At 52.2% G+C, this 23,866-nt stretch overlaps 1 protein-coding gene across 4 annotated transcripts in view; it reads left to right on the top strand.

The window, feature by feature from the left end:
• LOC119389320 (tyrosine-protein phosphatase non-receptor type 11) overlaps window positions 1–23,866 on the top strand; it is a 344,133-nt gene that overhangs the window by 206,697 nt on the left and 113,570 nt on the right. For all 4 annotated transcript variants that reach the window (XM_037656526.2, XM_037656524.2, XM_037656522.2 and 1 more), the window contains one exon: window positions 21,808–21,959. In XM_037656526.2, the coding sequence (XP_037512454.1) occupies window positions 21,808–21,959 (152 nt within the window). The remainder of the gene's footprint in view (window positions 1–21,807; window positions 21,960–23,866) is intronic.

The following is a 23,866-nucleotide window of genomic DNA, read 5'->3' as shown; positions in this document are numbered from 1 at the left end:
TACATAAAACAAAGTTGTTTCACTCAGGGAATTTTAGCAAAAACACTCAGGGAAAACCTGGAAAACTCGGGGAATTTAGAAGTGTCAACTCGGTAGACACCCTGAGTAGTGGTGTGCATTGAAAGGACAAAAATCCAAAACCTGAGTGAGGTTGGTTGAAGCAGCCACAAGGAAGGCATGACAATAGCATTATACTGTTATTCACTGCGTGTGTGGAAGTGTTTAAACGACTGGACTGGGAAGAAATAGAAATAAAGACGAAGGGATAGTAGTATCCTTACCGTTTGCATACTCTTAAGGGGTACTGACACAAAAATTTTGGTTTGTCATTTTATTGCCGCAACGTGCCTTCACTATCCCAAAAACCCACGATGTACAGTACCAAACTATCCTATTCTTTCTTGATTACAGCTGCGCCCATGTGACTTTTAGTCGTTACGCACAACCATATGAATCCAGCAGGCAATTGGGCCAACGAAGGCATGGGTCTTTTTAACTGTGATTATGACGTACATTAAAATGAATTAAAATGGTGCGTCGGTGGGATCTGAACCCGCAACCTTCGAATGACGTGTCCAGTGCTCTAGGACAGAAGGCGCTTCCCCATCATTGGGTACTTGAGCGTGCATAATCTCCGGGAGCACTAGTCAGTGCCACTCGTAGCCAAGGTGGCAAGTGTGGAGCACTCTTTTGCCAGAGGCCATGACAAGCACAGGACCGGGTTGATTGGCCAAACATGGGATGGCCCTGCAGTGGGCCTAGTCAGGTGGTATGTATTTCGTGCACTGCTGGAAAGAAAATCAGTGCCCCCCTCCATGGTGCTGTTTTTCGTTTCAGTAAGCGTCAGAATTAACTGGCCCACCAACAAGCATTAACAACCATTGTTCTATCCCCAGTAACTTGTTATTGATGCGCTTACTTGCAAAATTCTCGCGGCAGCATGTTCACATCGATCCAGTGAGCTGTTTTCTCCTTCTCATCACGACTTTTGGATGGCAGGGTTGTTTACTGGCCCTTTAAGACATATTTTAATTCACTTTCAAAGTGTGCCGCAATGCTCGCTTTCAGAAATCTAGACACATGCTAGTGTGAATGACACCGACATCACTCTGTAAGAAGTGTAACGGAAGCTTTAGTGACATCGTGCCACATTATAGTGGCATGCAATGGGCAGCGACCTGTAGCATCGCTGTAAGGCCTAGAGAGCATCGGCTGCAAAACCGTTTTCCTTAGCGTGTTGCCAAACCAGCCAAGCTTGCTGGCATTTCGCGTAGGGCATCTCACCACCATGCGAACCTGCGAAGATGACATTAGAGAATTTTAATTTGTCCACACACTTCGTTGCGTTAGCATAATACCGGGTTACTGTAGCTGTAAGCGTGAGAGACCAGATAAATCGGGCCAGGCAAGCACAGAATTGTTCTTGCAAAAACTTAGTGTATCCTACGTCTCTGCTTGTGTGAATTCTAGGCAGCGGCGTTATTCGGAACGTGTTGCCAAACTAAACGTTTTAGAAACCTGTCTATAGTTGTGGTGGTCCAAAGCGTCATGGGGTGTCGGTGTCCGGTAACCTAATATTCTGCACTTTCCGGAATATCATACATGCCAAAATTCCCTATCTGAGAATTTTAGCGAGTGCGTCCAGATGGTGGTGTGTTACAGCAGACGATGCAGCACTGCAGCAGTGGGGGTCCATTTGCGCGCTGCAATCCTGTCTCTCTGGGCCTCCATTCAAGTGCAGGGCTTCTGGCCCAAGGTGTCTTTGTTCTGTCGCCCAACACAGACAGCGTCATACCTGCCAAGTCTCCCGGATTACCCGGGAGACTCCCGGATTTCGAACGTTTCTCCCGGTTTTACGGGTCACAGGAAAATCTCCTGGGAATCCAGTTTGCCCCGCGCGTCCAGTGCTTTGTCCGGCCACGTGAGCAAAGTTGTCTGGCCACGTAGTAGAAAGGATTCGTCTTTTTTTTTTTTTTTTTAACGATGGTAGAAAGGTTCAACTCAGTTTCATTGTGCACGAAGTAGCTGTGCACTTTGCGCCGCAGTGCTGCAAACGCAAACGTGGCGCTGCAGCTGCGTCTTGCCGGTGATGCGCTTCTGAGTTTGGCCCGAGGAATTCAATTTCTTGCGCTTCGGGAAGGCAAGTGGGGCCCGCAGAGCTTCAGCCTTAATACGCTTAACTATTCGCTCGCTCACTCCGGTGAGCTCGGCGACAGTCCGACGCACTGCACTTGCAGACAAGTCACGCTGACGGCGCCTGACTCCAGTGTAGACGTTGCAGATACTCGCTTGGTCTGTTTTGATAGCCACTTTCTGTCACATTTAGTGTACAGCTTGTTCGGAGAACGAGGCGGCGAGTTTGCGGCCGCACACGGTTCAGTCGGCATCGCGGACGCCATGTTTACTGAGAGAGCAGGCGTGAGGAAAACGTGGTGCTGTTATCTCGCCTTCAAAACTTTGTGTCACTACAGCTTTAAGTGGAGAGCTCAGCACTTAAAAGGGTAGCTGTTACCGATGTCTGTCGAGATGGCGCGTTCGCCAGCGCTCGCGACCGTCCCCGTCTCAACGGCACCCCTTACGGTCCCAATTGCCCGACGAAATAACTGGTAAGCAAGCGACGACAGGCCTCGCACGCGGAGCAATGTTATCGCAAGTGCCCTTCGTGCGACGGTGACGGCCGGGTTGTTTCATCTCTGCTTCAACCGCGTTCGTCCCTAGCGCTAGCGCGCTTTCACTCGCACGTGAAACAGACGATGCGTAAGCGATGTTATCAGTTTGGACTCTGTACAGATCAGCGGCGACCGCCGACCGAAAGCACTGTTGTCACCGATACGCTTCTCCTCATCATAATTGGCCTAATCAAAGTATGTGCATGTTATCTGATAGTTCGGCATGTTGTCTTCAGTATGGAAGCCCAGTGCTCTTGATGAGGTTGTAGACATGTCATATTAGCCCTTCTATGCCAGCTATCACAAGGTCATTCATCGAAAGAAGGGGAATTTGAAGGGTTCATTTTTCTTTGCTAAATTAGACAAGAAAGCCAAGGAATGTATAGGGGATGTTATTTCTAGTAGTTGTGATGTAAATGTGAAGAAAGTAAAGTGGACAAAAGGATAACTTGCCACTGGCAGGGACCAAACCTGCGACCTTTGAATAACGCGTCTGATGCTCTACCACTAAGCTGTGGCGGTGGTCGTCCTCTCGTCCACTTTATGTGGTCACGTGCTTTGTGATGCCAGCAGGCAGAAAACGAGTGTTCCACACTCGCCATCGTGGCTACTAGTGGCGCTGCCTAGCACTCCTAGGTTTAAATGCACGTATATACCCCATAAAGTGGACGGGAGGATGACCGCCGCCATAGCTCGGTGGTAGAGCACCGCACATATTATTCGAAGGTCGCAGGTTCGGTCCTTGCCGGCGGCAAGTTATCTTTTAGTCCACTTTACTTCTGTCACATTTACATCATAATTACTACAAATAACACCCTCTATACTTCCCTTGGCTTTCTTGTCTGTTAGTTCTAATTAATCCAAGGTCATTCGTCGCATCGCCAGGACCTTGAGCTGCTGGAGCGCAATGCTAGGTGCGTCCAACCAGCCTTGCCAAAGGAACAGCCGCATGGCTCAAGGCACAAGCCAGAGAAATATAATGCTCTGGGCCAGCTCGGATGCTACAGCCACAGCCACTGCTCTTCGTCCCTGCGTCGCTCTCGCTCCAAGTCGTGTCACATGATCTGCCGTGGAGAGGCGTCGCAGCTGCCCTCGCTCAGAGTGAAATCTCAAGCAAAGGCGAAGTTAAAGTTGCCTGCTGGAACACAGGAGCAAAGGGAGGCCAGATAAGCTTGTTGTAGAGAAGCTTACCAAGCGCACATGCCTGCCAATATCACAGTATGCAATACTGCAGATATCGCCTGTGCAAAACCAAACCAAACATACCTTCCGCTTGTAATAACTAGGTTTACAAGAGTTAGACCTCAGCCTTTCTTTTTTTTTTTTCCAGAGTTGCCACGCGTATCGTAATGCAGTGCACGCTGGCCATGCAGCTTCTGTTTTAGGCGCCACGCGCTGTGAGTTGCGTCTTCACGTGAACAAAGATTCGGAGTAGGGTGCACATTTGGGCTGGTTCGTTCATGATTATGAATAGAAAAGCTGTGCTAAAATGACAGGACAAAGAAAAGGACACAGAACACGGTGCTGACCAAGGTCGTAACTAAGGGGGGGTTGAGGGGGTTCTGACACCCCCCAAAATATTTTCGTTCTTTAACTTTTCGGGTAACACTAAAATACTTTCACGCCTTCACAGCAACCACTAGTTGCCAAAGTTAGCCGTTCTACACGCAAACACCCCCCGAAAAAAATTCCTGGGTACGGTCCTGGTGCTGACTAACAACCAAATGTGTTTAATCTTCGAGTCAACATATACATACTCCACCACTATCCCAAGGAAACAGCAGAAAAATACTGAAAAAGAGGAAGACTCAGCCTGTGCAGAGGCACTGAAAAGGAGAGGCAAGGAGGCCGGAAGGCTCTGAAAGGCTCCCCTTCAGTTCCCTCCTTTCAAAGGAGGGAACTGAAGGGGAGGCTTACACATGCCTTGCCACTATTGTGGATATGGGCATTGAAAACTGCCGTCATGCAGTACAGCGCAGGTGTCGCAAACCAAGCAAAATGCTGGCAGCACCGTTGCAATGCCAGAAGCCAGCCTAGCACACCGGCCAGCCCTGTAAGCAGACGAGCTTCGACCAAGTGGCCAACGTGCGTGGCGTGAAGATGAGAAAAAAAACGCCGTTTGAAAGAGTGGCTCGCAAAAACTACTGACTTTTTTTTTTTTTTCAGAACTACTGTGCTTCTTTTTATCTTCGGGCACAAGTTTGTCACTTAATAAACAGTCCTTGTGGTAAACGTCACGGTATAATAAGTGTGGTGGGTGGGTTCGAGCCGAGGCGGCCTAGGATGCAGGCCGAAGCCAGAGGGCCACGGAATCAATACGCACGCTCCAAGTTCCCAGCAGAAGTGCCCTAGTTTATTTTCAATACACTTCAGAAGCTTGCTTGAAATGCGAGCGCTTAACGTAGACAAGGACGTAAGGAAATAACACACGGACAGGCGCCTGTCCGTGTGTTATTTCTTTACGTCCTTGTCTACATTAAGCGCTCGCATTTCAAGCAAGCAGAATGAATCACCAACTAGCGCAGTCAGCCATTTTGACACTTCAGAAGGTTGTCCTGCTGGGCGAGTTGGTACGATAACATCATTTAATGATGTTATCGATACACCCTTTTAGTACTATGTCCTAGAGGGTGACCCATACCAACTTGGCTAGAGTTACATATGCACTTGGCACTCTTGCGCCCTCTACATCCCCCCTTTTGGTAAAATAAAAGAAAGCTACACCTCGCCATCAGGTATGCAACGTAATTACAAATGTCTCATGGCACGCTCTACAAGTTCAGCCGTACCGGTGGCCTAACACAACGTCCAGACCGAGTGCGCACAACCGACACAGGCAGTCTTGAGAGAGTAGCCGGGGCAACCGGTGGCGAGCAGCTGGTAGAGGAGTAACCACCCTAGAGTTGGACTGCTGTACACAGGCTCTGGGCGAGTTGGAGTCTGTAGTGGACTTTGGGATCCTTGTGGCAGTGGACTAGAGCTGCCGAGGTCACAGCCACCCGATGACGGAGACTGCTGTGGAACGAAGTGTCTCCGGTTGCGGACGAGAGCACCTGCGTCTGTCTGGAACCACGTCAGAGTGTGGATGCTGCGCTGGGCTAAGAACCGTGCCAGCACAATCTGCATCGCGAATCCAGACTCTCGGTTTCCCCCAGGGGACGCAAATCTTGCGCAGCATGCCGACGATCGAAATCTTAACGCTGGCGATGTCGTTTGGCCATGCCACGCCGGTGGAAGTTGGCAGCGTGAGGAGATCCTGGAAGCAACGTGGCTGTTGGGACCAGAAGGAAAGTCCTGAGCATAGGTCGGCAAACTCACTCATGAGTCGACTCACTCGAGACTCAGATCGAGCTGTGAGTCTAAGTCTGGGTGAATCCGGGTGAGTAATATTTTTGTGAGTTTGAGCCTGAGTGAGTCTGGTTGAGGAAAATTTTACCGAGGCTGAGTCCGAGTGAGCCCTAAGTGCAAATTATATTTCTTGAGTGAGTCTGAGTGAGCTCCACCTTTTGTTTGTCGACCTATGGTCCTATCTACTTATATTCATCATTACTGTCAGCCTTATATTGGCTTATGTTTATACTCAAGTTATTCACACATATTTGAACGCACCATCATTCATACACCCCCTCAATACTTAGGTATTGATCAGAGGCATGAGTTGAGAGGGGGGGTGCTATGACCTCCCCCCGCAAACTCTTTCACGGAAAGTTCTTAATAAGAATATCTCGTGTGAGTCGCGTATTTCATAAAAATCTTTTAATGGCTTAAAACCCCTGATAACTGGTATTTCAAGGTGCAAGATCAAAAGGCGTACCGTAGAGCACCGATTATGTGAGATATTGCCATTAAAGAGCTTTGACACCATGATCGAAAGATCTAATTTTACGCTAATGGACCTGGAGTCGACTCACTCAGGCTCACTCAGACTCAGGTGAAGCCGTGAGTCTGAGTCTGAATGAGTCCAGCTGAGTAATATGCTGGTGAGTTTGAGTCCGAGAGAGTCCAGTTGAGAAAATGTTTAGTGAGCGTGAGTCCGAGTGGAGTCCGGTTGAGGAAAATTCTACTGAGTCTGAGTCCGAGTAAGTTCTTGGAGCAAAATATAGTTCTTGAGTGAGTTTGAATGAGCTCCAATTTTTTTGCCGACCTATGGTCCTGAGGCTGCGCCCCATGAGCAGCGCAGCGGGGCTGTACCCGGTCACACCAGGTGCGTTACGGTACGACAAGAGGGCCAAGGGCCAGTCTGGAGACTGGTTGAAAAGTTCTTTGACAGTCTGCACCATTCGCTCGACTTCGCCATTGGACGGCGGGTACCTGGGACTGCTGGGGATGTGGGAGAAGCCGTAGGTCTGGGAGAAGGCACGGAACTCTGCTGACGAAAATTGAGGTCCATTGTCGCTGACGAGGGTCTCCGGAATCCCATGTCTTGCGAAGACACTTTGATGATAGAGATCACAGCTGTGGACGTTGTCATGCGAGGGACAGCACTTCTGGGTACCGAGAGTAGTAATCGGCGAGCAGAAGGTAGTCTGCTCCTTCGTGATTAAAAATGTGCACCCCGACTCGCTCCCATGGGCGGCTATGCGTCACTCTGCTCGCTGGGCCCGCGTGGTGGCACAGTTGGGACAGTTCTCCACCATGGTCTTTATCCGGCTCCCCATGGTCGTCCACCAGACAGCCCCCCTGGCGATGGCGCGGCAACGGTTCACTTCAAGGGGAGCATCGTGGATGAGGGACAGGAAGTCTCTCCACAGAGAAGCGGGCACCAGTAGGTGTCCCCCGCAGAGGAGAAGGCCATCGCCGATAATAAGTTCCACACGATGAGCCCAAAACTGAGCCGTGCTGACAGGCAGATTCTCCTTTCGAGGCCACCCTTCTCACAGTACGACTTGAGCTGAGCGCACTCCCAATCTGCAGCCTGGTGAGCTTGGGAGTCATTAAGGAGGACTACAAATGTGGGAGGGATAGCGTGTAGTGCTTCTTGGATGTACAGCTCCACCTTGTCAACGGCTGGAGTTGCTGGCAGCTCGGCGAACGGGTCTCGCGAGAGTGCATCTGCGACAGCCAACTGTTTCCCAGGCACATACTTGACGTCGAACTGGTACTGGAGGAGGTAGATGCGAAAGCGCTGGATCCGGGGTGGCATGAGGTCGACGTCCACAGTTCCACATAGCTTGACCAACGGCTTATGGTCAGTCTCCAGAGTGAAACGAAGACCCCGAAGAAACTCATCGAACCGGTTAATGGCCCAGATGGCAGCCAGTGCCTCTTTTTCGATTTGGCTGTACCTTCGTTCTTTTTCTGTTGGCTGTTTAATCTTGCACACGTGGTTTTATTGCTCCTCATATTCTGTGTTTTTTTCAATAAACTTTCAGTTGTTAGTATGCGCTTGTGTCGTCCGTTTCTTCCTTTGTCTAAGTTTTTCACGCAGTTTTCCACATAATGCATTACCAACTCGCCTAAGATTCTGTTCTTCTAAGTGCACAAGAGGCGTATGTGACTGGTCGGCGATTCCCTGCTGGTCTTGAAGAAACACTGCCCCAGCCCAAAGGAACTGGCATCTGCGGAGACTGTCTTCAGGAGTGCAGGGTTGTACCTCGCGAGGCAGATGTCTGAGGACAGCGTGGTCATGAGCTTGTCAAATGCTTAGGCTTGCGCTGATCCCCACGTCCAGGCTGCAGTTCTGTTCAGGAGACTTCGGATCGGAGCAGTCGTCTGAGAGAGACCCGGAAGGAAGTGACCCACATGGTCGAGGAAGGAATGAAGGAATGAAAAGGGAGAAGGCAGGGAGGTCAACCAGAAAGCAGTCCGGTTGGCTACCCTACGCCAGGGGAAAGGGAAGGGAAGTGGAAAGATGGAAGAGAGAGAGGGGGGGGGGGGGAAGCGAAAAAAAAAAGATGATCAATAAATGTGCTGACACGTATGTGGCGGTGGCACATACAAAGAAAGTTGAGCATACGAAGAATACGTTGGACACCAGGAACTTCCAAGGAGCTGGCATGCGCTGAATGGCCGTCACCTTGTCTGGATCAGGAGCGATGCCATTGGCACCGCTGCGGTGATGTGATAGCTGCGCCAATTGTGCCAAACTGCGCCAAGACATGAAACCTGCTACATCCTGCTACATCACCGCTGTTCTGCGCTAAAACTGCGCCAAACTATAAGCACACTAGCGGAAAAACGTGCGCAGCGCGCCGCCGGCGTCAAAACGCGACACTCCAAAGCTGCCGCATGGAAAATTTTTCGTGCCACGAGAGGAATGGGTTCGTGCATCATTTTTCGCGACACACTGCCCGGCGCTTTCTGGGGGACCTGACCGGGCGCAGATTGATGGGTAGGCTAGTTAAGCGCTGGTTTGGCTTGCTCAGGCTTTTGGGGGCCGACATAACCCTCTTCAGACTGCTGTAAATTGGCGTGACCCCATAAAAATGCACCTTGGAAGGAGCGGCTCGCCGCGAGCTGGTGTGACCGCACCGCCGCAGCAACACAGAAGTAAAGTTTCAGCTGTTAGTACAGCGGCGTCCATGACTGTCTTATTTTTGCCCCCTTTTTTAAGTTCCGCTACTCGAACCAGTGTTATACCCCTATCACACGGACAACCTTAACCGTGGTTAGGGGTAGCTACACAGAAGAAATAACAGCACTTAGTCGCCTAACCGCGGTTATCGCAGAACGAGAAGCTGGGAGGATGGCGGACAAGCATCGCACCAGCCGTGAACTGGAGCTTCGTGTTGTTTGAGGATTTTCACTGAACGCGACTCCAGTCGGGGAGCAAAACTCGTGGAAAAATAGGTTCGCCGTGGAACGGCTTCGAACAAAGACTATTCCGTCCTCGGCGGGATTAGCAAAAAGCGTATCGCGCTACCCGTTTCTCGGGGGAATTGCTTATAGCATTGTTCGTGTCTCGCTGTCTCAGAGCCTCAGGTCGTTTTACCAAGTCCATAACAAGATGGACGAAAATGGTGACACTATATCATCTTGTAGTCGCCAAGGCAGCGATGGCAGTGGATTTTGCATTGTCTGCAGTCAGACTATTAACCGCGAACAGCATGGTTTTGCAGCGATAAAGCGACATGCTACAAGCAAGAGGCCATTGAGGCCACGAAGCAGCACCGGAATTCAGCAGGTGTACTGAAAACTCCGAAGACCTGCACATCAGACGTATTTGGACTTGACAAAAATTGCAACCCAATCCGATCCAGGCTTTTTGCGAACCCATAGTAAACCAATTTAGGAGGCGTTGATGTAAACGTAACCTGCTGATATGGATTCGTGAAATTCCCCAGCCGTCGAGCGACGGTCGAGAGCAGAATGCCGTAGCTTCGGAAGTACGCGCGCGGCCAGCGCGCACACTGTCAGAACTGTGGTTATTGTTTGCCACAACCGCTGTGGGCGAAACCGCGGTCGCTCTTGACACTATCATGTATGGCGACGGCGAAACTGACGGAACTCCGAAACTGCACGCGCGTTCAACGCCCACCCAGTCCAAGCGACGCTGCTTCCCGCAAACGCCGCGGACAAAACCGCGGCAGATGCGATTATAGATAGCAACAACCGACGTAGTTTTGAAGGCACGTGCGCGGCCAGCGCAGGCGGATTGAAAACGGAACTACCGTTTGCCGCAACCGCCGCGCACGAAACCACGGTCACTATCGACGCAATCATCGATAGTGACTGCGAGCTCCGAAGGTGCGCGGCTAACGCAGCGGTAGATTTAAAGGCGTAAAAAAATGCACGAAGCAGTGGCGTAGCCACCCCCCCCCCCCCCCCCCCCCCCCGCCCTCCCGGAATTTGTTTTTGCTACGGCATACAGAGCCGGAAACGACACTTGACCACATCTGCCTGCCCGGCTCCCACTTCAAATCATGAAGGTTCCCCCCACCCTCCGAAAAAAATGTTTGCCTACACCCCTCGCACGAAGCCTTTCGGCGTTCTTGTAGATCTTCACTTGTCACTATGGTGGAGCGGACTTCACTTAGTTTTCAGTTCGCCTCATGTGAAGCTTTGATGCGCGCTTTCGCAGCAGCCAGCTGCGCCGTCCCTTATTGGTCCGTTCACATGTGTCCCAGAAAGGCATACGCGAGTTCTTTTGATGGAAATAAATGTTTTGTGCGTACATCGTTGTTTGAAAACAGGTTTTGCTAGTTTTTTGATGATACGAAATTTTGCCCGATACGAATATTGTCACTCCCCCTTCAGATTCGTATCACCGAGATTCTACTGTAGCTGGGAAACCTTACCTGCGTTGTTTGTTTGGCCACCCTAAGCCATTATAAGACCGCAACGCCACTGTTTACGCTTGCGGGGCTGTTCTGTGATCCAATGGTGTTATGCAAACACCCATTACTGGACAGAACTTTTCATTTGAAAAGAGTTCCTCCTTATTTGACTGTTTTGTTTCACACGGTTCATTTTTCCACTTGGCAGTGAGCTTTTAGCTGCTCCAGAATCTGTTTTCTCTGCTCCCAAACCCGTTTTTGACTGCTCCAAAAGCCGTTTTACCTGCTCCAAAACGCACTTTTTGCTGCTCCAAAAACGTGCTCCAAAACAGCTTCAGTCAATCACATCACTGCGCTGCCACCGCCAAGGAATCGTACACTGGACAGCCCGAAACTACACTTGGCCGCGTTGAGGGTGACCCCCGCTTGTTGGAGGGGATTCAGGACTGCTTGGAGGCGTTGGTCGTGCTCTTCAGTGGTGCGGCCAAACACAAGGATGTCATCCATGAGGCTAACAACACCGGCCAACCCTTCCAGTAGGCGAGACATCTGACGGAAGTATTCTCAATAGCAGTGTCTGCCAAACGGAGTGACGAAGGTCATATACTTCTGGGAGTCGCATGCCAGGCATACTTGGTGGAAGCCTGAAGTTACGTCTCACTTGCAGGCATGGCTGAGCAGTCCAAGGGTTTGGTCAACGGTCGGGAGTATGTGGCGTTCACGCAGAACGACTTGGTTGAGTTTGGTCAAATCCACGCAAAGGTGATAACCCCCTGCTGGCTTCGGGACAGCGATAAGGCCCGCGCACCAGTCCGTCGGTTCGCCGACGCAGCGGAGACACCTTCCTGCTCCATCTTGTCCAGCTCCTTTTTAACTACGTCTCGTAGGGGTATCGGGATACGCCGGGCTTTGCTGAGGGAATACGGTACCGCAAAAGGCTTGATACGGATCGTGTACTCTTCCGGGAACGTGCCTAGGCCAGTGAAAAGGGCTGGAGGGGCTTCCCGAGGTGGTGTGTCCGGCAGAGCTGGTGGGACGGCGCCAACAAACTTCACGAAATCGAGGGAAACAATGGCGGGATAGCCGAGAAGGCGCTGCTCTTGTCCCGCAACGACGTAGAGGCATTCATTGACTTGCCTGCCTCTACAAGACAGCGCCGTGGAGAAGGTGCCAAGAACCTTCAGGGATTGTTTCTTTGGTCTGAAAAGTTCCTTGCCGCGCGGCTTATTGAGGACGGCTGGTGTGGGAATCGAGCGCGCCCTCCCCTTTGGCGCCTCGTTCCCCAGCTAGCGCGTGTGTTGGCCCCGCGCGGCTCGAGCGCCGGGGACCGCCATTAATCGGCGGTATGGCGAGACCACGGCGGCAGCGCCAGGCCTCTTTGTCTGGTGCGAGCCATGCGTTGGCTTCCTGGCGCGCGGGCACGCGTCCGGGCATGCCTCGACATGCTCACATGCTCATGCCACCAAGCTAGCTTACGTCACTGCACAACGCCTGTCCTCATTGGCCGCCAGTGACAACCCCCTTCCCCCTTGAGCTCGCTTCTGTCTGGCGCGGGCTGGCCCGTGAGAGATGCTCCCAGGCTAGCACGAGAGGTGGACGCGCTGCTCTAGCAGGCGGCTTCTTGTTCGTGTGCTCGACTGCTGCCCTTTGTGTGATAGTCGTAGCGCCGCTGGCAAGCGTACTCGATCGGTCTTGCGGAGTTCCCTTTGCGGCCTGCAAGCCCGTGACTGTCGTACTGTGCTGCATCTTGGGTTAATAAACCCGTGTTGTTTGTTGACATCCTGCCTCGGGTGCCTTTTCTGCGCCGTGCCGGTGAATCGACGAACCCGGCCGTAGCGTCTTTGTTCGCTGCGGCAGTGGAGAACGTCGCGTCCCTACACGGTCGCGCTCGTAGGTAAGCCTAGGGCAAACCTATCTCCACATAACTGGCGCCCAACTTGATTTCGGCATGGCAGCGGAGCAGTCCCTCTCGAGGCGCTCGTTCCTGCTCGATCCCGTGGCGACGGACTTGATCTCGTTCGATGTGGACGACGCCGGCAGCACGAGGTAAGCTCGCCTTAGCGGCCCTCGGCTTTCGGCCACCGGGAGAGATCCCGTATTTGGGGCCTCCTTTGGTGATAACCGCTCGAATGTGGACTACAGTCCTAGCCTCGCCAGTTTCGGGTTTTCTCAGCTGTTCGAGACACACGCGGAGTGCGTGCTTTCGGGCCCCTCCAATGCGGTGTCTCCGCTCGCTGGCCTTCCTTTGTTAGCATCGCAGCTGAGTGACCAAACCGCCACACCGGAGCGTCCCTACTTAGGCCACATGGTGCTGGCTTTCACACGCTCGCTGGCCCGTCGTTGTCACGAGTGTAAAGGGTTGACAGTGTCGTCCGCGAGCCAGCTCGCATAGGCGACACCGTCGCCGCGTTTTCCGACGATCATTTTCCTCATGCACGCCTTGGCGACGCTTTCGGCAAATGTGAGCCACCGTGCTCCGTTGTCGATTCGTTTGCCTGTCGCATGAGGCATCATGCATCCGTCGGTGCGGAAACCCTTCTTCTCTGTGCCGTTTATTGGCCCCTTTGGGTCTGGCGTGCATGGCGGAGAACAGGCGCACGACCCTACAACGGCGGCGCCTGCCTCGGAGCAATTAGCGCTGCACACAACTGCGGCACGGCTCCAGGCAACACATTGCCTTCCATCTCGCGAGCAGAACCGCTGTTTCGTGCGGCGTTTCGCGGTTGATTGTGCGCTGGAAGAATCGCGCGCGCCGACAGCGCTTTGTGCATCTCCCGGGTCTTTCGCTGCCCGTGATTCTCGGTCGCGTCTTTCTCGCGCGCACGGGTATCGTGATTGACTTCCCAAGCGGTGGCTACAGGGTCGTCCCTTTCGGCGCCCTACAACCATTTGCAACCCTCGTAGTGGCTACCGCTGCCTTTAAGTACGGCACGCCACACGAGATTTCGCTCGCCGGAGGCTTGTCTGCTATGTCAAGGGAGTGCCATTGGTGGAGGAAATGGACCCCATGGCGCTCGTCTGGCTTAAAGGGGTGGTGCCATCAAATTTCGAGGCTATAACAAGCCTGTTGTGGGTTTCCTCTGTATGCAAGGACATTCCACACGAATGGTTGGACACAGCAAACGTTTAGAATATATTTTAATTCACTTCCAAAGTGTACCTAAATGCTCATTCTCCCGATCGAAACCCATCGCTAGCGCGCCAACAGTGACGTAGATCTGTAGGATGGGCAACGAAAGTTGTAGTGACGTCACACCAAATCTGCTGTAGTAACGTGAGTGACCTCCGGACCTCCGCCACTTCCGCAACGTACGTACCGGCTGTAATGAACTAGAATACATTCTAGTTCACTGTAGTACCGGCAAAGCATCGGTTGCTACATCACTCCCCGAGTTTCGATCGCTTCCTGGCTATGTGCATCACAGCCTTGTGTGGTCACGTGACCACGCCTCCTACACTTCTACGTCACTGCCCAACATTGGCGCCCAGAAACCGAAACCGAAAGTTGTCCAAATCAAAAGCGATATTAAGTTATTTAGCGAGAATACATGAATCTTGGTGCGTGCATCATGCTTCCTGGAGCTATAGGAAACGCTTACAGCAAAGAATGCTCAAGCCACAAATTTGGTGGCACCACCCCTTTAAGCGCTTGCGCGAGCCCTCGGGCCGCCTCGCGCGCTGGGCATTGACTTTGCAGCGATACAACTTTGTTGTGCGCTACCGGAAAGGGAGTTTAAACGTCGTGGCTCACGCCTTGTCGCGTGCCCCCGTTTCGGTGTGACACTTTTGTCCGCCTCTCCCGAGAGCAATCGCATCGAGTAGACTCCGGGGCCTCTGGCTCCAATGGGTCGAAAGGAGCGAACCCCGATGGCGAATTGACTTTTGAGTCGATCGCCTCGGGTGAGCACGTCACTTCAGCCGGTATCCTGTTAAGCAGAGAAGAGATACCAAAGGTACAGCAGTGCAATCCGTTTCGGGCTGCAAGAGCCGTGCTCCCAAGGAGCGGGTGCGTATTGACAGTCTGGTATTGCTGTCGGCGCCGTGTGCCGTTTACGCAGTCTAGTATTGCTGCGGGCACGTTGGATTCGCATCTGTTTGTCGCCGGCGGAGTTCTCCTGCGCTCCACATCCCACCAGAGGAAGCTCCCCAGGAGTCTTTTAAGGTGGGGGTACCTCGCAGTCTAAGGAAAGTCACCCTCGGCTATTTCCACGACTCGCGGTTGGCCGGACATGCGAGTGGCCGTAAGACTTTCTAAAAGTTGTGCCGCTCTGCTACCTGGCCAGGCATAAACGTGACGCTCTTCACTCCTCGTGTGACAATGCGTGCACTCTCGTGCGGGCAAGCCCCCCGGGCTCATGCAGCCGCCCTCAAACCCTTTCGTTGCCCGCAGCAGCGACTTGGGAGGGGGGGAGGCGGTCACACAGCTGCAGGAAAACCGTAAGGCTGGCCCCAAGTCACGCCACCGGTAGAACCTGTGGAAACGCACTTAAGCAACCTTTCTCCCACTAACAGGTAGCTGGACTTTCTTCCATACCATGACAGTGAATGGAGAATAAGCGCTAAGGTGCGGCGGCACACGTATGGAAGTGGTAGAAGGCCCTCTTGGCCGAAAATACCTTCTGACGTGTTGTCCAAGCCATAACCTGGCAAGCGCCCCTTTGTTGGGCAGCACTGTCAGGCAGGCACCCTTTTCGGCAAGCCGGCTATGCCGGGGGCATTTCTGTCCACTCCTGCGTCGCCCAGTCGTCTCCCTGCGCTTGGCTCTTCCGTGCCACCAGCCTCTTCCTGACCAGCTGGCCTGCTGTTCCCTGGTCCTTCCTGCTGTGGCCTGGTTCCTGCCTTCTGCCCTGCAGCCACCTCCACCCTGCCTAACCCACCTGGCAGCTTCAGCAGCCGCCCCTGGCGGCTGGTCCGTCCACTCAAGCTGTGGCCCAGGCCCAAGCGTGGTCGCTCCGGCTTCCGTTCCTGGCTGCCTGCTGTGCCGGCCTACCGTTCCTGTGTGGCCCCCGTCCCAGCGACTTTCGGCGGTTGGCTGCCGCACGCAACTGGCAGCCACGCCTCATACGTTCCCGGCTGCCAAGCTCTCCAGTCTGGCGAACTTCAAGCGGGCTGGCTGCCCGCCCTTGTGCAGTCTTCCCCGTTTTTCCTGGGCTGCGGACCTTCTCCCGGCGGTGGGCTCTCCCCGGTGGTGGAACTTGTGGTGAAACTTTCGGTGGAACTTTCGTGTGACCATGGCCGACTTATGGACTTGTACCTATGGAAAGACGAACCTATGGAAAGACGACTCCACCCTTTTGGACTTAGCCCAGTTTGCCAGCCCCCTTGCGGCTGAGCTGACCTTGCCACTTGGCCTCGGACAGCCTCTTTCACAGGCTGGCCTCGGTCTTTAGGAGGGGGGAATGTGGGAATCGAGCGCGCCCTCCCCTTTGGCGCCTCGTTCCCCAGCTAGCGCGTGTGTTGGCCCTGCGCGGCTCGAGCGCCGGGGACCGCCATTAATCGGCGGTATGGCGAGACCACGGCGGCAGCGCCAGGCCTCTTTGTCTGGTGCGAGCCATGCGTTGGCTTCCCGGCGCGCGGGCACGCGTCCGGGCATGCCTCGACATGCTCACATGCTCACGCCACCAAGCTAGCTCACGTCACTGCGCAACGCCTGTCCTCATTGGCCGCCAGTGACAACCCCCTTCCCCCTTGAGCTCGCTTCTGTCTGGCGCGGGCTGGCCCGTGAGAGATGCTCCCAGGCTAGCACGAGAGGTTGACGCGCTGCTCTAGCAGGCGGCTTCTCGTTCGTGTGCTCAACTGCTGCCCTTTGTGTGATAGTCGTAGCGCCGCTGGCAAGCGTACTCGATCGGTCTTGCGGAGTTCCCTTTACGGCCTGCAAGCCCGTGACTGTCGTACTGTGCTGCATCTTGGGTTAATAAACCCGTGTTGTTTGTTGACATCCTGCCTCGAGTGCCTTTTCTGCGCCGTGCCGGTGAATCGACGAACCCGGCCGTAGCGTCTTTGTTCACTGCGGCAGTGGAGAACGTCGCGTCCCTACACGGTCGTGCTCGTAGGTAGGCCTAGGGCAAACCTATCTCCACACTGGGCAGCCAGGAAACGTACGCGGAACCACCGAAATGTCGGCACCAGAGTCCACCTTGAAGACGAGAGGGCGCCCGTAGACCCGAACTTAAATGTATTGCCCGTTCCGGGCCACCGCCACAACGGAGGAGATGTTCCGGTATTTCTATACATAGTTATCATTGACGTCACCGTGGTCGCCATCTTGGAGTACAGTCGAACCCCTCTATAACAAATACCGCTACAGCGAAATTTCCACCACAACGAATAATTTTTGATTCCCCATCAGCTGCCCATAGAGAACAATGTGAATATTCTCTCGTCACAACGAATACTTTTTCTGGGTATTTCTGCTTGAACGAAGTTTTCGCGAGTGCCACCACCTAAGGAAAAGGAGCTTGCCTAGGATTGCCAAGAAATTCCGCTAGAAACTTGAACATTTCTCGTTGCGAGAGCCCTGTGGCCGCATCGCAAGACCCGTTTCTTCATCGGAGACATGCTTTCTGCCACCCCACGCACATCTCGGTAAATTATTCGTCATTGAGATGCTCGGCGGGCCGCGGAAGAATCGTTCAAGAACTCCCTTCATTGTTTTGACGTAGCACCCAAACCAAAACTACTGCTCATCGTCACAAGCCCTGCGATCGTGAATGACATCCACGGCGTTTTGAAGGCACACGCGCGGCCAGAGTGCACACCTAGTCCAAGCGTAACTACATTCTGCCGCAACAGCTGCGAACACAAATGCGGTCGTGTCAACGCGATCATGGGTGACCACGAAAGTACGCGCGCATCCAACGTAGGTGCACCGACTCAAAGCAATGCTGCGGTCAAAACCGCGGTAGACGCGATCACAGATAACGACACAGTTCTGAAGGCACGTGCACGACCAGCGCGCACAGATTGAAAACGGAACTACCGTTTGCCGCAAGCGCAGCGCAGAAAACCGCGGTCGCTATCGTCGCGATCATCGATAGCGAATATGCTGAAGTACGCAGCTGACACATCGGAAGAAAGATTAATGGCAGTAAAGTCGTAAAACGGCACGAAGCGTTTCGACTTTCCTTTCTCTCGCTGACTGTGGTAGTGCGGAGCTTCGGCACTTTGTTTTCAGTTAGCCTCTTTTGGCACGCTCCTTCGCAGTGCTACGCGCTCGGCACACTTCCCCAGGGTAGCCTGCTTGGGTATAACCCACGTGTATAACTCGCGTATTGACGCAAAGCTGCCTTCCTTGCATTACCGTGAAGCCAACTTGCGCACCGACATTCGCATATAACCCGCACCCCGAGTTTAGGGCTAAATTTTCTGTATATTTTGTGCGTGTTATGCGCGAGAAAATACATTCACTCGGTGTGCGGCCAAGTACGTCCGAGTTAGCGAGAGTTCAATGCAAGGGACAATGCATGCGCTTGCCGGGACCAAAGGACGAGTCATGATCATCAGATCTTCCTAACATTTGTGGTCTATAAATGAAATTTCTCTGCAACGAAATTCCGCGACAACGCACTTTATCGCGTGTCCCGTCAATTTTGTTGTAGCGGGATTTGACTGTACTAGCCGGTTGAGATGCTGCGTGAACTCTTACTCGAATGCGCGAAGAAAGAAACGGTGACATCAGGTTAGTGCTGGTGCCCCTCGCCTTCCCTTGTGTTTTCCCTTGGCACGGCTGGCTAACTGAAGAAAGAAGGGACAGCACAAAAGAATGCGGGGACCGAACGACTGTGTGTCCTCCCCCGCACTGACACTCTCTAATGAGGTGAAAAGTCACGGTGGCCGCCATGTTGAGGTACCCAGCGCAGGGAACCTGTCTGTGGTGTCACGTGAGCATTGACACGCAGTGGAGAAAAATAACTAGAGGCTCGCCAGTAAATATATGGCTGACAGTGTAAGTGATGTGGCAACAAAGAGCGTTAAACAAAAAGTCAATGAAGCGGAGAGGATTTACTGGATGGCAGCGATGGAAAAAAAAACCGGCTCTGAGTAACTGCTGAAAGGGCAAAAAAGGAAATAAGGAGGGAGGCATTTTATGATAATTCGAGGGGAAGTGCTTTACTGTTTGAAGCGAGGTTGGGTTGCCTTAGAATGCATAGTTATAAAGCGAGATTCAGTAAAGAAGAAGAACAATGCACATGCTGTGGGGATGATAAGGAAATGATGGAGCATGTACTGATTGAATGTGGAGATATCCACCCAGGTTTGGGCACGAGCCTACAGGAAGCCTTGGGTTTTAGGGGCAACATAGGAAAGCTGAACACGCCCACGAACAAGCCCACGAGAGAAAGGACAAAAATAAACAGTGGGAAAAGTAAGGACATTCTGCTGCAAGGGGCAAAGAACTGAGCTGTGAATTTGTTTTTGTTTTTCTCGATTGATTTAATCGTAGTAGACAAGGCATTACGCCAACTTAAAAAACCCCGTTATAAAGGGGACACCCATAGCATCCATCCATCCATCTGGCTAGAGTTACGTATGCACTTGGCACTCCCGTGCCCTTTACAATAACCTTCAGAATTGAGCTGCGTGCATTTGTCATGGTATTTTGACAGGAATGTCAAAGATGACCGGCAACTGCAGTCATTACAATGAAGAGACAATTGACTAAAACAAGCTAGAGATAGTGTAGGTCACAGGGGTGAGAGAGCTGCGCCTATTGCGCATTTTTGATGCTATTTCGTTTTCCTGTGCCAAGCTGCTCCAAAAGCATAAAAATAGCGAAAATTGCGCCGGACTGCTCCAGCTGTCAGCCACAAAAACAAGAATTTTGATGCTCACTTGAGCTTCAGTGGGAAAAAAAGGCAGAGTTGACAACATGATTTTCCAAGCAGCGCCAAGAATACCAAGAAAATAAGACGTTCGCAGAACACACAGACGCACCCAAGCATGTTTCTTCTATGCACATTTCTAATGAAGGCTCCCATGGTGCTGCCATAATCTACTCTGGACTGTTGTAAATGTGCATGACCCCACAAAAACGTGCCGCCATGCCTCGAGCGAGCTGCTTCTACTAGCAAGGCTGTGCGTTCTGACGCTACTGTTGCTAAGCGAAAACTACCAAGTGGCATGCATAGCGGGGTTGACTCTCAGGTTGTTTGTTGCACGGAGCGTGCTCCTCCGTTCACTGCGGTTTTTGCGTCGACGCTTCTGTGTGGGGTCACCTACACGCACGTTTTTCATGGGCGAGTACCTTGTTGCGTCAACACAGCATCAACTATCGTTCTGCATGCGACGCATCTCTGCGATGCTCTAGCACATGTGTTCTCAAACTGGGTTCCACGGAACCCAGGGGTTCTTTGAAGGACATCTTAGGCAATCGGCCAGAACCAATGCAACCTGCTCCCATTTTGCCCCCATTAGCATCTAATTTATTTATTTAGACAAGCAAATTTGCATTGCATTTTGCTTTTAACGAAGCCATCAACGCCGCATCCGCACATCGGGTATCTGCGGGTAGCAAGAGACCCACGTTGTAACAGCACTAAAGACTCGTCGTCTAGTGCACGCCATGAAACTTGTACGATTTAACGGTCACCTCGTTGCTTTATTCGTGGCTCATGGCACGTCAGCGATCACGTGGCACAGTTTTCATACACGGTGATTTGCCACTGCTCAGTTTTGTAATCAAAACGCGCAACGAGCAATTTGATATGCGTAAGAAGCGTTGCTTCGTGCTGGCTGTGGGCTCCATGAGCATTTAGGCTCAGCTTTAAGGCCGGTTTATCAGTCGATGGCTGTTTCACTGTGCATGTCTCCTTTTCTTCTTTCTTTCTTTGCAAAAAAAAAATAAAGCAGGCCTCTGTACGTCCGGCGCTTCCTTTACGTGAACACACTGCTTACACTGAGCGATGCCTGAAGCATGCAATGTATGGTCGGCATGCGCTTTCCATGAGTCACAGAGCGGCATGGTGGGGAATCGCAATTCTGCATATTATCGGAAGTTCTACATCAATGGTGATGGCTTCCGCATTAAAGAAAAGAGAACAGGCCAACGTGGGCAGTGCTAACACTGTGGCTGCGCGTGTCCATAGGCATTCTTTGAGGTGAACTACTTTCCAGAACCTTGTTTCAGTTATTTTGTATGTTTGTTTCGCAGGCTAGATAGTTTGCGGGGTATCTAAAAAGGTAGTGTAGTTCATACTTGGCGATCATCTGTTAAAAAAACTTTCTCCAAAGGCTGTTTCAGGTGTATTCTAAGACAATTAAAATATGTACTTGTCCCCCCGATTTGCTCAAAACTTGTTCTTTCAAGCTCCTAGGATGACATGTCAAGTGCTCCAAAAACTGCGCCCAGTTCAGTTCAGCCATCTCACCTTCGAGGTCAGTTACAAACGAGGAAGCACTGAATAACAAGGTAAAGCTGCCTGGTGCACATAGAGTGGGCCTTGCCAACTCATGACCAGCCCCTGCCTCTAGAGTGTACTGCTGCTCCATTTTGCCAGTCTTTGCATATGGGGCAGAAACTAGGCGAATTACAAAGCTCAAGAAGTTAAGAACCATACAGTGTGTAATCGAACAAGAAATAACAGGAAGAGTGGATCTCAGTAGCCAGTATCCTAGTTAACATTAAGAGAAAAAAATGTACCTTGACAGGTCATGTAGTTTTTAGAGCAACGGAATGGACTCCAAGAGACAGGAAGCATGGTTGAGGTTGGGTGGGGTGATGAAATTGACAAGTTTGTTGGAGGCATAGAATGGAATCAGCCGGAAGTGATTTAAAGATCGTTGGAAGTGGCATTCATCTTGCAGGGGACATAAAGTGAGCTGTGGCGATGATGAAAAAGCATGACTTTGCTGTATTTAGCCAGTCTGCCAAGCTTGACGTGGCCATTTTGTACGTTGATAACGCATTTTTTTCCTTGCGCCAGGGCTGAGCTGCGAGATCGACATTCAGCGAACGATTCAGATGGTGCGCATGCAGAGGTCGGGCATGGTGCAGACTGAGGCGCAATACAAGTTTGTTTACTTGGCTGTGGAGCACTACATTGAGACACTGCAGCAGCGGATGCAGGCTGAACAGGTATGATATAGACCTTCTCTCATATGAAGCTGCTTTGGCTCATCAAAAGGTCCTGGAAAGAGTAGCTGTCTTTTGCCCACAGATGTTCTTTACAGAATTGCTCCGTGAAACAACTCCAACGACGAAGCATCATCATTACCTTCACCAGTGTTTAAAATCGTTATCAATCATTTCTGGACAATTACAGTAAAACCTCGTTGATACGTTGATACATGCGCAGATGGCCGGGAGATAGCCGGAGACTAGATAGCAAAAATAAGACATAGCGCTACGAGAGCCCAAAACAAACTGACTCTTTATTTTCCCGCGTCCCCATCTTTCACCCTCAGGCGTGACGCCACAACACACAAAGCAACAGCACCGCGCGAGGGCACTGCATGTTAGCCATTACATTGTGACACTCCTCCCCTCTTAAGAAGAATAACTACGGGGAGTACCTAAGCACTGGTTTCCTCGACCTGTTGCTGCGTCGCAACACTGGTGTGCAAGGCGCAGCCACGGAAGAGTCACTCCCCACATGAACACCACTGTTGCTTGCAGTAATGTGTGTTTATGGCACAGCCCCTCTCAGGCGAACTTGTAGACGGCTCGACAGCCTCTTGCTCCGGCATGTCCGGAACAGTTGATTCACGGAGAGGAGGCTGTTCCCATTGTGGTATGGCCGCAGCACTAGCATGGTGAAGTGCATCCGTTTCATATGTACCCGGTGGCCCTGTCTGGGCAAGACGCAAGTGGTCACCGTGTCGGTGCCATATAGACCTATCGTCGAGAATGACGCGGGCCGACGGCGGGGTGACGTCGACAACACTGGCCCGCACCCATGGTGCTCCCTGTCGAAAGTTTCGCGCATACACGCTGTCTCCTGGTTGCAATGACGGAGCTGGCCGGGATCCTCTGTCGGCATACAACTTCTGCTTAAGTTGCCTTACAAGTACCGACGTCTGCAGGCTTGGCCGCAAGACATCCAACGGTGTCTTGAAGGCTCTCCCTGTGAGGAGTTCGCACGGTGGCCGACGCGTTACTTCGTGAGGTGTAGTCCTGTAGTGGAATAAGAACCGGGACAGTTGTGTTTGGAAGTTGCCCGACCCAGATTTCTTGAGTTTGTTTTTGACAGTCTGTACTGCTCGCTCTGCGGCACCGTTAAACGCAGGGTGATACGGCGGTACCAGCATGCGACGTATTCCATTTCGAGTCAAGAAGTCCAGGTACTGTGCACTGGTAAAAGCAGGACCATTGTCCGAAACTATGATGTCAGGGATGCCGTGCTGGGCGAATGCCATTCTCAAGGCGGAAATGGTAGCGTCTGCTGATGTGGAAGACACAGGGAAGACTTCTATCCATTTCGAGAAGGCGTCCACTATAACCAAGAAGGTATGCCCTAGAAATGGTCCCCCGAAATCAATGTGAAGCCTAGACCAGGGTCGCTGCGGAAAAGGCCAGGGTGTCTGCTGCACTGGCTGGGCAGCTCTATGTTGAGCCTGGCACGTAGCGCAGCTCTTCACACCGTTTGCGATGTCATTGTCAATGCCTGGCCACCAGACATGGCTCCTGGCGATCATCTTGCTCTTCTCAATACCCGGGTGGCTGGCATGAAGCACACCAAGTACCTGGGCCAGCAATTTTTTCGGAATCACGACTCTTGATCCCCATAGTAGACAGCCTTCATGGAGGCTGAGTTCCGCACTTCTGGCACTGAAGGGTTTCCACTCTGGTCCCGCTGGGAGGCTTTCTCCTTTCAACACAATAGGACAACATGGCTCAATACCGGATCGTCTCTTGTGGCTTGCGCTACAACAGCTGGTGAGAGGAGTTGTGGATATGCCTCCTCCAGCATGAAGATCTCAGCAGGGCGAGGAAATGCAGTGCAATCGTTGGGCAGCGGCAGTCTACTAAGCGCATCGGCATGC

The sequence above is a fragment of the Rhipicephalus sanguineus genome, chromosome 4, assembly GCF_013339695.2.
Source record: "Rhipicephalus sanguineus isolate Rsan-2018 chromosome 4, BIME_Rsan_1.4, whole genome shotgun sequence".
In the NCBI taxonomy this organism is placed as follows: Eukaryota; Metazoa; Arthropoda; class Arachnida; order Ixodida; family Ixodidae; genus Rhipicephalus; species Rhipicephalus sanguineus.
The sequence above is the reverse complement of the archived record's forward strand: the minus strand, read 5'-3'. Positions and strand labels throughout refer to the sequence as shown.